Below are 13,462 nucleotides of genomic sequence, written 5' to 3' on the forward strand. Positions count from 1 at the left end.
TCTGGCACCTGTGTTGGTGGCACATAAAATCACCCACTATACTCTCGGAGTGGTTGGCGTTAGGAAGGGCATCCAGCTGTAGAAACACTGCCAGATCTGACTGGCCTGGTGCAGCCTTCGGGCTCCCCAGACCCCAGTTGAACCGTCCAACCCATGCTAGCATGGAAAGCGGACGTTAAACGATGATGATGATGATGATGATGATGATGATGATATATATATATTTGTATGAATATATGTCATCATCATCATCATCATCATCGTTTAATATCCACCTTCTATGCTGGATATATATATATATATATATATACATACATACATACATACATACACATACATATATTCCATCTTCTGTCTTTCATTTGTTATATCTATACCCATACACATGTATATCTCTCTCTCTCTCTCTCTCTCTATATATATATATATATATATATATATATAATCCAAACAAGAAAGCACAAAAAACACAACAACGCAAGGACGTGAAACAAATAAAGTATTATTGGACGCTCAGGAAAGAAGGAAAGAAGGAGGGTTTAACGTTTCGAGCGGAGCTCTTCGTCGGAAACATAGAAGGAAAGATCCAGAGAAGGGAAGACAGAGGAAAAAAAAATTGTCAACGGTACACACGAGGTCATATATATCTATATTTGAGTGCATATCTGTATGTGTGTGTGTGTGTGTGTGTGTGTGTGTGTGCATGTGTATATACACACATACACATATTACATAAAAAAAAACTACAATACATTTCTATATATTGACTTTATGAAAGAAATTTCACAGGATATAAACAAAGAAAGACAAAAAAAAAAAATCTGTCTTAAACCTAAATCTCCTGATGGCACTTACCAGGAGATCAGGGCTCCATTTCCATTAGATACTCTCAATTTTTTTTTGTTTTCTGTTTATCTCTTAACTGGACACTGTATTCACATTACTTTTTTAACGGCCCTTCTTAAATAATAAGTTAATTTTAATTGTTTTAATAACAATTTCTTACATTTATTCAAGGCTGGAAATTTATGAGAGGGGCAATCAATCATATCAACCCCAATAGTTGAGTACAAGTAGAGTGGTATTTGTATTATCAGCATTAGAAGGATGAAAGGCAAATTTAACCTTAGCAAATAAAATACCTATTTCTTTACTACCCACAAGGGGCTAAACACAGAGGGGACAAACAAGGACAGACAAACGGATTAAGTTGATTATATGCCCTCCCCCCCCCCCCCAGTGCGTAACTGGTACTTATTTAATCGGCCCTGAAAGGATAAAAGGCAAAGTCGACCTCGGCGGAATTTGAACTCAGAACGCAGCGGCAGACGAAATACCTATTTCTTTACTACTCACAAGGGGCTAAACTCAGAGGGGACAAACAAGGACAGACAAATGGATTAAGTCGATTCCATCGACCCCAGTGCGTAACTGGTACTTAATTTATCGACCCCGAAAGGATGAAAGGCAAGTCAACCTCGGCGGAATTTGAACTCAGAACGCAGCGGCAGACAAAATACCTATTTCTTTACTACTCACAAGGGGCTAAACACAGAGGGGACAAACAAGGACAGACAAACGGATTAAGTCGATTCCATCAACCCCAGTGCGTAACTGGTACTTAATTTATCAACCCCGAAAGGATGAAAGGCAAAGTCGATCTTGGCGGAATTTGAACTCAGAATGCAGCGGCAGACAAAATACCGCTAAGCATTTCGCCCGGCGTGCTAACGTTTCTGCCAGCTCATCACCTTATCGCTGAGTTCGAAATACTATCCAATGTGTGACAATGTGTTGATGTACATTCAAAGGGTTGTGATACCTATTTCTTTACTACCCACAAGGAGCTAAACACAGAGGGGACAAACAAGGACAGACAAATGGATTAAGTCGATTATATCGACCTCAGTGCATAACTGGTACTTATTTAATCGACCCCGAAAGGATGAAAGGCAAAGTCGACCTCAATCGAATTTGAACTCAGAACGTAGCGGCAGACAAAATACCGCTAAGCATTTCACCCGGCACGCTAACGATTCTGCCAGCTCGCCACCCTTTAGCAATAAAATGCCATCATTAGCAAACACGAAGTCCTTAACTTTGAAGGGAGGGATTAGTCAACCCAAAAGAACGAAAGGCAAGAATTGAACTCAGAATATAAAGAACAGAAAGAAACACTACAGTATTTCTTTCCAACATTCTAAAGATTCTGCCAGCTTACTGTCTTTGATTTCTGATTTAAGCACAAAGACTTTGTGCTTAAATCAGAAATCATTATATTTTGGTGGGAGGAGTCTAAATGATTTTATCAAACTCCGAATATGACTGGTATGTCATTTTATGAACCCTGAAAGATGGAAAGCAAAGTTGATCTTGGCAATATTCGAAATCAGAACATGAAGAAAAAGCTATAACTAAGTTATTAAGAACTGCAAGATATTTTGACTAAAATCCTAGTGATTCTGACAACACAATCCTTTTGATTAATAACAAGAGCACGAAAAAATAACAACAACAATAATAATTACTACAACTCACCTTATGAAGTAAAGATCATCAGGAGAAAATGACAATTAAATACAGAAGCTGCCTTAATTTTGTCCATAATCATTAGACTCAGATAGTCCAATGTTTTTTTTGTTTTTTGTTTTTTTTTTTCAAGAGCAGTGACAAAGCAGCTGTTAGTTAATTCAACACAGTCTCAGCATAAAAACACTGAGGAACAATCACTTAGGCAAATCTCATGAATGAACTGTACTATTAGTAACCCTTCTCTCTCACTGACACTCCTCTCTTTCTTTCTCTCTCTCTCTCTCTCTCTTCCTTCCTTGTGCTTACTCTTATACAAACTGTCTAAGTAATCTTTATTTCTATCTTATTTACAGTTTTTTTAGGGGTTTTTTTTCTCACAATCTAATACTATTTCAGACTCATTTCCCCCTAGCGTGCTCTCATCTCTCTATCTTTCTCTTTATTTCTTATTTAACTTCTCTCTCTCTCTCTCTTTCTATCTTTCACAGTTTTTCCTTTTCATTCACCATCTGTATGTATACAAACATAAACACACACACACAGAATACGCACACACACACACACACACGAGTGTGTGTGTGTGCACGCGCATGCATCCACGTGTGTGTCAGAGGTGAAGTAACATTAAAATATGTTTTATAATGGAGAACCTGACAGATTTCTGGTACATTGATGCACATGTTTGTATGTGAGTATATATGTGTGTGGTGTATACATACATGTGTATGTGTATCTATTTAATAGAAGCTGATATAGATGTTGGCTCACCGACTACTCTTTAGTCACACTTTACATTATAGAGAGAGAGGAGAGAGAAACAGTAAAAGAGAGATACAGGGAGAGCAAACACACACACGCACATTCATATATATCACAAGAATCGGTGCAGGTGAGGCTGTTTGGTAAGGGGTTTGCTACCCAACCACATGATCCTGAATTTAATCCTACAGCATGGGACCTTGGGCAAGTGTCTTCAACTACAACCTTGAGTTGACCAAAGCCTTTTGAGTGGATTTGTTGTTGTTGTTTGTTCCTTCTCGAGCCATGCCTGCTTAATAAGGGCTGGTTTCCCGGTTTCTTGGCATATAGGTTCCCCACCTGGACGGGACGCCGGTCCGTCACAGGTGAGCTGCAAGATGCAGGAGGAAAGAGTGAGAGAAAGTTGTGGCGAAAGAGTCATCAGTAGTTTCGCCATTACTTTCTGCCGGAGCCGCGTAGAGCTTAGGTGTTTTCACTCATAAACACACACATCGCCCGGTCTGAGATTTGAACCCACGATCCCTCGACCGCGAGTCCGCTGCTCTAACCACTAGGCCATGTGCCTCCACTTTTGAGTGGATTTGGTATATAAAATCTGAAAGAAGCCCATCGTGTATATGTGTGTGTTAGTATGTGTATGAGAGAGGAGATATGTGAATGGGTGCAACCAAGAGAATACCCTCCATCAGGCATTTGCCATATTCTGAACGCCTTACTTCCCTGGGCATGGATACATTGAAACCCCGACATCTGGCAGCTGACTTGGTAGACACCCATAAGATTATTAACCATCTTACAAACAATAACTCTGAGCACCTTTTCAAACTCCACCTGTCTAACACCCATGGACATGTTTACAAAGTCAGAAAATAGCACAGCTCCTTCCATGACTTTAGGAAACATTTTTTTCATGCTGAGAGTTGCTGAAGCATGGAACAAACTGCTGGCATCAGTTGTTAGTTGTCGGAGCACTGCATCCTTCAAAACGTCCATGCTTTCTGAGATTCGCCAACACTACACCTGATTTTCTCCCCTCCATACACACGCAAGCATGTATCTGACTCATACACTGTTTGCTTCCCAGACATTTCTACATTACTGCATATACTTTATATGCACTTTTGACAAGTTGTGGTGCACCTGAGCACTGTATACAATAATCTCATTATTATTATTATTATTATCATTATTAACCCATGCTAGCATGGAGAACGGACGTTAAACGACGACGATTATTATTATTATATTATTTTATGTGTGTATTTCTGTCTTCTTGCCTTAATATTGCATGATAATTGCAAGCAAGTCTTAGTTATACAAGCAGTGTCCTTCGTTTCCAATTTTCTGTGAAAACATGTCTGGTTATGGGAAAATATTACCTAACATGAAACAGGTGGTAACATGAAGGACATCCAGCTGTAGAAAATCCACTTCCAAATTCCATTTGATTCATGCCAGTATGGAAAAGTGGACATCAAAATACTGCTGCTGCTGTTGAGTGAACGGTCTTCGTCCCAGAGCTCGCAAGATGGGAGAAGTCCGGAACGTGGTCCTTTGCTATTCGTAAGACTTGCAGAAGAGAAAGCAGGTCAACCCCCGACACCGAGAGCATCGATGGATGGATGAATGCGCATCCAGGCTCAGCGGTTGCATAAGAAGTCGGGGACAAGAAACAGGAAGAAAGAGTGAGAGAAAGTTGGGGCGGAAGAGTACAACAGAGGTCGCCACCAACCCCCTGCCGGAGCCTCATGGAGCTTTAGGTGTTTTCGCTCAATAAACACACACAACGCCTGGTCTGGGAATCGAAACTGCGATCCTCCAACCGCGAGTCCACTGCCCTAACAACTGGGCCACTGCACCTCCTGCTGCTGCTGCTGCTGCTGCTGCTGATGATGATGATGATGATGATGCTGAGAGAGAGAAAGAATATATATATGTATACGCACGCACGCACACACACACACACACACACACACCACACACACACACACATATACACACTAGCTGAGTATCCTGTTGTTGCCAGGTAATTTTCACAATAGAATACCTTGGTGAACTTTCGAAATGGATCTTCTCCATTTTGACTGAGATTTTTGTCAAATGATGGGTGGAAGTTTTTTACAAAAGAAATTTTTTTAAATTTACGAATCCCATTACCTTTCTGGGCCAATTTTGTCCAATTTGTTTTGCACTACACACTTAAAAACAATGGAGAATGCTTTCTTGGTAAAAAAAAAGAAAGAAATCTGAACTTTCTGAATTATTTCAAATCTCACTACCCTACAAAGTTCCGATTTTGGCCTACTTTATTTTTACACTATGCCCTTAAAATGATGAGAGAAGCATTGAAAGTTAAGAAAAAAATTTTGGAAACCAATAATCACTATTATAATCCTACTTCCTTTATTTTCAAACAAAAAATGAAACAAATTTTAAAATAATAGCGAATCTTAAAAAAAAATTGTTTCATTAGACCCCAATCCCCATAAATCCTAAAAATTTGGCACTTTTTAGAATTTTTTTTAAATCAGAGTTTTATAATATGGAGACATCAGGGAGAAAGAGGTGAATGATTTTGTGAGAAAAGCTAGAGCAAAGAGTGCCCCAAGAGGTGATGTCCTGCTCTGACAGCTGTGGCATAAAGAGGCTCTAGTAGAGGATTGGTGTAAGGCAGAAGGTGTATACCTGCCGAAGGAAGCCAATGCAGAGACTATAAAACAGTTTAGGCTGATATCCTTATTGAAAGTGGAAGGCAAGATCTTTCTGGGAATTCTCTCAAGGAGAATAATGGCATATCTACAGAGTAATGGATATGTTGATGAATCTGTTGAAAAAGCTGGAATCTCTGGATGTGTTGAGCATTGTTTTTTGATTTGGAAAGTGATCCAGGACGCCAAACAGAACAAGATAAGTTCAGACAAGACATGGTATGGCTTGATCTAGCTAATGCATATGGCTCAGTGCCACACTAATTACTGGTAAGAGCCATAGACCACAGTCTGGAGAAAGTAACAAAATTAATGAGGGTACATAATTACAGTTTTGAGTTGAAGCTTACAGCTGGAAATTTTACAACAAACCGATAGAATAAGTACTAAGCTTCCAAAGAGTAAGTCCTGGGGTCGATTTGCTCAACTAAAGGTGGTGCTCCAGCATGGCCACAGTCAAATGACTGAGACAAGTAAAAGAGAGTAAAGAGAGTATACATACTCTTTACTCTCTCTTTTAGTTGTTTCAGTCATTTGACTGCGGTCATGCTGGAGCACCGCTTTTAATTGAGCAACTCGACCCCGGGACTTATTCTTTGTAAGCCCAGTACTTATTCTATCGGTCTCTTTTGCCGAACCGCTAAGTTACAGTGACATAAACACACCAGCACCGGTTGTCAAGCAATGCTTGGGGGACAAACACAAACATACACGCACACATATATATACATATATATACATATATACGACGGGCTTCTTTCAGTTTCTGTCTACCAAATCCACTCACAAGGCTTTGGTCAGCCCGAGGCTATAGTAGATGACACTTGCCCAAGGTGCCACGCAGTGGGACTGAACCCGGAACCATGTGGTTGGTAAACAAGCTACTTACCACACAGCCACTCCTGCGCCTATACATATATGAAAAAATATATGAAAAAATATTCAGGTACAATAAGTACTGAAAATGCACAGACAATGGACTCCCTCTAATGCTTGGGAGGTGGGGAGGAATCATTAGAAGCAGTAGATAGTTGTTGTTACCATGGTGATCAAGTTAGCCGAGGAGGAGGAAGTTCTGAAAGCGAGGAGGAGGAAGTTCTGAAAGCGTAGTTGCTAGAACAAGAACGGGCAGGGCAAAGTTCAGAGAGTGTCTACCTATGTTGGTAACTAAGGGCCTCTCCCTCGGAGTGAAATGGCAGATTGCATGATGCCTGTGAATGTACAGCTATGCTACATGGCAGTGAAACATGAGCTTTAACTACAGAAGACTTGCAAAAGGCTGGAAAGAAATGAAGCTGGCATACTCTGATGGATGGGTATTGTCAGAGTGTCACATAACAGGGTGTAAATGATTTAAGAAGAAAACTGGGTACAAGAGGCATCGAGTGTGTGTAAGAGAGAAGAAGACTGCATCGGTTTGGTCATGTGATGCATATGGATGAGGACAGCTGCATAAAAAAGTGCGGAGCTTCATACACTCAGGACAGCAGATATGTTTGAAGAAGAAGAAACTTCCTGTCATCATCATCATCATCATTGTTTAAACGTCCGCTTTCCATGCTAGCATGGGTTGGACGATTTTGACTGGGGACTGGCGAACCAGATGGCTGAACCAGGCTCCAGTCTTGATCTGGCAGAGTTTCTACAGCTGGATGCCCTTCCTAACGCCAACCACTCCGAGAGTGTAGTGGGTGCTTTTATGTGCCACTGGCATGGGGCCAGTCAGGCGGTACTGGCAACAACCTCGCTCGAATCTTTTTACACATACCACTGGCACAGGTGCCAGTAAGGCGACGTTGGTAACGATCACGCTCGAATGGTGCCCTTTTACGTGCCACTGGCATGGAAGCCAGTTGGCTGCTATGGCAACAATCACACTCGGATGGTGCTCTTGGCACCCTACTAGCACGGGCACAAGTGCCAAAGTGGGACGGCTATTGGGAGAAGGCTGCAGATTTACCAGGGTGCTAAGGGTTCTTTCCCGTCCCAGTTACAAAGAAACCGGATATCATAAAAAGATTGTGGAGGGAATCTGTGGAAGGGGTAGACCCAGGAAGACATGGGATGAAGTTGTGAGAAGGGATCTTCTGACGTAGGACTTGACTGAAGAAAAGACGAGGGACCAGGAATTGTGGCAATTTGCTGTACTTGAGAAAATGAGTTAAGTGAAGCAAAACTGCTGTCATCCATGCATACAGACTTGTCTTTAACAGGTGCTGGTGCCACATGAAATGCACTCATGCCAATACTGCATACACGTACCTGTGCTAGTGGCATGTAAAAAGCACCCATATGCACTCATATATTTGTCAATAGAGTGGGTATATTGATCGAAGTGTACAGTATTATATATCCAATCCAGTGGCGTGCAGTGACTTCTGAGGTTGGTCATGCAACAAATACCTGGCGCATGTGGTGGAGACGTAACCCAACTCTTCCCCTACTTTTTAAAAAAATTTATTTTTCCGGAAACCACGTTTCCGATTCTGGAATACAAAGTGGTAAAAATTGCAACTTCAAAATTTCAATTCCCCCAACCAACCCATCCCCTCCGAATTCTACAGCCTTCAAGAAGGCTATCTACATGCTAGACATAACAGCCAAATCTCACAGGAATTTGTTGGGTGAAGAAAACTGCAATAAAATAATGAAAGAAATCATCATCATCATCATTTAACATCCACTTTCCATGCTAGCGTGGGTTGGACGATTTTGAATGAGGGCTGGCAAACCAGACTCCAATCTGATCTGGCAGAATTTCTACAGCTGGATGCCCTTCCTAACACCAACCACTCCGAGAGTGTAGTGGGTGCTTTTATGTGCCACCGGCACGGGGGCCAGTGAGGTAGTACTGGCAACGACCTCGCTCAAATTTTTTTTTTTTTTTATGTAATCAATCTGCTTACCTTATGCAAAGATTTCTTTTAGAGAAATTTTCTGCAGTAAAATGAGGAATAGTGTGACAAAGTTGTGAAAAAGAGTTTGTTGGAGATTTGACTTATTTCTGCAGTCATATTTTTTGTAACTTTCAAGATTCCATTGGTAGAAAAAAAACACTTTCAGTTGTGAAAAAAAAAAAAAAAACCATGAACACTAAAATTTCACTTTCTCACAGTATTCCTCATTTTACTGAGGGAAATTTCTCTGAAAGAAATCTTTGCAGAAAGGTGAGTTCTTTCCTTCTCGAGCCATGCCTGGCTCATAAGGACCGGTTTCACGGTTTCCTAGGCATATAGGTTCCCCACCTGGAAGGGACGCCGGTCCGTCGCAGGTGAGCTGCTAGATGCAGGAGGAAAGAGTGAGAGAAAGTTGTGGCGAAAGAGTCAGCAGAAGTTCGCCATTACCTTCTGCCAGAGCCACATGGAGCTTAGTTGTTTCACTCATAAACACACACATCGCCTGGTCTGAGATTCGAACCTGCGATCCTTCGGCCACGAGTCCGCTTCTCTAACCACTAGGCCATGTGCCTCCACAGAAATGTGAGTAGAGTGATTACATATTTCTTTCATTATTTTATTGCAGTTTTTTTCACCCAACAAATTCCTGTGAGATTTGGCTGTTATTCCTAGCATGTAGATAGCCTGCTTGAAGGCCATAAAATTGAGAGGGGAGGGGGTTGAAATTTTGAAGTTACGATTTTTGCCAACTTTGTTTTCAGAATTGGAATTTCCATAGCCGAAAATGTGGATTTCCATAAAAAAAAAATTTTAAAGGTGGGGAGGAGTTGGATTATGTTTTTCTTTTTATACAAATTAACCTGAAATAGTCTCGTGAATTTCTTGTAGCTTCGCAAATCAGGTAATTTCGGTGTTGGTTGATCACCATTTATAATTAACTAGCAGAGGCACCCAGCATTGCTCGGGAATGAAATTTTTCCTTATACATTGGAAGAAAAAGCAAAATATGTTGTGTAGAAATTTGTTATTCTAAATTCAATTTATTCTTCAATTGGGATACAATCTATTCTTTAATTGAGAAATCAAATCTGAATTTATAATACAAAATAATAATAATAATAATGATAATAATAATAATAATAATATAATAATAATAATAATAATATAATAATAATAATGTACTTCTGCAATACCTATTTCTTTACTACCCACAAGGAGCTAAACACAGAGAGGACAAACAAGGACAGACAAAGGGATTAAGTCGATTATATCAACCCCAGTGTGTACTGGTACTTAATTTATCGACCTCAGTGTGTAACTGGTACTTAATTTATCGACCCCGAAGGGATGAAAGGCAAAGTCGACCTCAGCGGAATTTGAACTCAGAACGCAATGGCAGACGAAATATGGCTACGCATTTCGCCCGGCATGCTAACGTTTCTGCCAGCTCGCCGCCTCATTCTGCAATACCATTAACTGGAAACTGAATGGCATCAAGAGACTGAGTACAGAGACAAGAAAGATACTGACTACAGAGAAGTTGCACTACCTGGAAGCAGATACTGATAGTTACACCAACCAAGAGCTTTAGAAAGAAGAGGCCCAGAACAAAATAAATTGAACAGGACATATGCCTCACAAAAACAGATTGCCCTCTCCTCAGATCTACTCAACCAAGAAAGAAGCTGCATTATTCAAAAAAAGATGTTCCAATAATCCCAACAAGAAACAAGGTGACTACCATTTACACCAAATGACTATCCTCAGCTGCGATTACAGAAAACCTGTGAATACAAAGTAATGCACAAGATGTACCAAAAAAACAACTGCAAAAGGTAGATATGGACCAATGACTAAGGAGTAGCATATTGAAAACAGAGGATCAGATAATTTCAGAGTCATCCAACCAGATACCACCACCATTGCATAATCAAGGATGGAACAGACTCACAGTCCTTGATATGCAGAAAATACAAAGGAAATCATTGACCACATATGTCTCTGGATTCCTAGAACAGGCAGAGACCAAACAGATTCACAGGCACAACAAGGCAGTAGCATACTTGCACCAGAGAAGATGCAGGACTTACAAGATCATGATGATTAAGCAGTAATATGAATATCAACCAAACACAACCATTGGCAGAAATGAAGTTATCATCCTCTGAAACACACCCGCCTAAACTAATCACCAAGCATGAGATTGTTATCAAGGGTTAGGCGCTATCTATGCAGTTCAGAAACTGCCCAACAAAAAACAGTCACAAACTACAGAGGACACTGTGACCTCCTCAAGGAATGTGAAGACACAGGCTGGAAAGCAGAACATTTTCCAATCGAAGTCGGATGTAGAGGGTTTGTTGGACACAGTGTGAGACAACTGTTGTTATCATTAGTCCTAACTCATCGTAAAGTCAATACCACCGTGACCAATATCCAAACTACAGTGGAGAAGGCTAGACACTGGATTTGGTTAAAAAGAGACGATGAGCGATGGCTAGAAGAATATTGAGCTTTATTTGATAACCAGCTGATCTAGCAAGCGGGGCCTCGTATCAGTGAGGGGGGGGGGTGCGCATTGATGCCGTCGAGAGGTAGGCCCCGAAATGGTGCGCATTCTCTCCTGATGACCCCATACACTTGCTGGCTTCCGGTATGCGGAGTTTTTGACTGGTAGCACTTGCATGTGCAAGTTGTTTGCAAGACATCACTCTACTATAGATGTGAGCTAAGCAATGCGAGAGAATTTGCAAGACATGTATAGCAACTCCAGTCATAGTTTGGGCTCAGCTCCACAAGATGTAAGATAAGAAACTCATAGAAAATCATAAGATAATAAAAATAACATCGTGATCTAATTTACAGCCTCTGACCTGAGCCAATCAATGTAGGTTTGAGTGAGATGTTTAATCCATCACCCAGTTTGATATATATTTCTTAACTACCCACAAGGGGCTAAACATAGAGGGGACAAACAAGGACAGACAAATGGATTAAGCCGATTATATCGACCTCAGTGCATAACTGGTACTTAATTTATCGACCCCAAAAGGATGAAAGGCAAAGTCGACCTTGGCGGAATTTGAACTCAGAACGTAACGGCAGACGAAATACATTTCACCTGACGTGCCAACGTTTCTGCCAGCTTGCCGCCTTGATATAATCACCTGGATGTAATTTTTTAGCAGAGTTTACTTTGTTGCAAGCATTTGTGCATTTCCCTGGTGTCATGATAGTTTCCTCCCTTCCTCTCAGCACCCTCAGAAACCCAGCACTTCCACCTTTCACTGAGCCATATTATTTCAAATGTAAAAAAATGTGAAAGTGCTGTTGTCTAGTTGTGGTATCTGTTCAAAGAAACAGGTTATTGGCATTTCATTTTGTTGTCCTTATCCTTATCGGGAGTTACAATCATGAGATTTATTTCTTAAAGTATTTGTCTTGCTGTAGAGATTCATGAAAAAATACAGCAAAAGTCGTTTCTCTGTTAACTTCCCAAAGAGCATAGGAGGTTTTGAACTCAAAACTGTGAGCAAATAAAATACTTCAACACGTCTATTTTACAGTGCCTACCTGATACTCACTCAGTAAAATCTAATATCTATGGCACTTATATATTTACATGTGAAATGCATTGCCTATGCCCAGGGCAAACTACTGGCAATTCCAGTAATGAGATATGAACCATCAACCATTTGGCCAGCAGGGTGGTAATCTATCAACTCACGAAGACTTTGAGTGAAGTTCTTAGGAGATGACATGGTAAATAATGATAAAAATTAATTCAAACATCAAAGAAAATTTCCCAAGAACATAAGACTGCTATGATGTGGCAGTAAATGTTGAAACAATTAGATGAAATTTTAGCAGCTTATTCACTCCCTCTCCCCATTAAATGGACATAGATAGGATAACAATATTTATTACATATGCAGTACTGATAGTGGAACATGATATATATGACAAAATAAGTGGAACTAATTGACGGCAATTATTAAATTATCATGTGAAACACACAACTTCAATCTGTTGCTACTTAAATGTCATCGTTTGATGGTTTGTACACAATGTAACATTAGCTCTCTTTTTGTCTCACACATTCAAATGTGTTGGGGGAAGAAGAATTTTTTTTTTTCAACATATACATATGAATCTGCAATGATTACGTGGAGCTTGTTACACAAATATTGGAGCAGGCAGGCTGACAGACAGACAAATACATGTCTATAAATATACGGTAAATTGGCAGATTCATTAAACCATGCTGCACCAGGTTCCAATCTGAATTTGGCTAGAAACTCTGCACTCTGAGTCCAAGTTTAGGGGGCCAATTATGCCTTTTATTTTTTCAAGGTTGATAAAAAAAATTATCAATCTAGGGCATGTTGAGTAGGTTTATGTTTATATCGAAAGAAAAGGAAAATATTCAATAAGGAAAAAAATTTTAAGAATTAAAATTTTTGTCTTTGATACTATATTTTTGCAATGCAATTTTCTTTTCTAAATATATTCACTATATCATGCATGCTTTTGTTATTTAGAGAAAGAATAATAAAAAAACATATA

General features: G+C 40.1%; 1 protein-coding gene across 8 annotated transcripts in view; it reads right to left on the reverse strand.

Moving 5' to 3' along the window:
* The window catches only part of LOC115213383, a 127,784-nt gene that overhangs the window by 66,721 nt on the left and 47,601 nt on the right, over positions 1–13,462 (reverse strand). The window contains exon 2 of one of the 8 annotated variants that reach the window (XM_036503624.1): positions 8,974–9,055. The exons of 5 other annotated variants lie outside the window; for them this stretch is intronic. In XM_036503624.1, the coding sequence (XP_036359517.1) occupies positions 8,974–9,055 (82 nt within the window). Of the gene's footprint in view, positions 1–855; positions 958–2,538; positions 2,719–8,973; positions 9,056–13,462 lie in introns of those variants that run through there. 2 more of the 8 variants (XM_036503629.1, XM_036503628.1) reach the window with 2 other exon arrangements.

This window comes from Octopus sinensis, linkage group LG6 (genome assembly GCF_006345805.1).
Source record: "Octopus sinensis linkage group LG6, ASM634580v1, whole genome shotgun sequence".
In the NCBI taxonomy this organism is placed as follows: domain Eukaryota; kingdom Metazoa; phylum Mollusca; class Cephalopoda; order Octopoda; family Octopodidae; genus Octopus; species Octopus sinensis.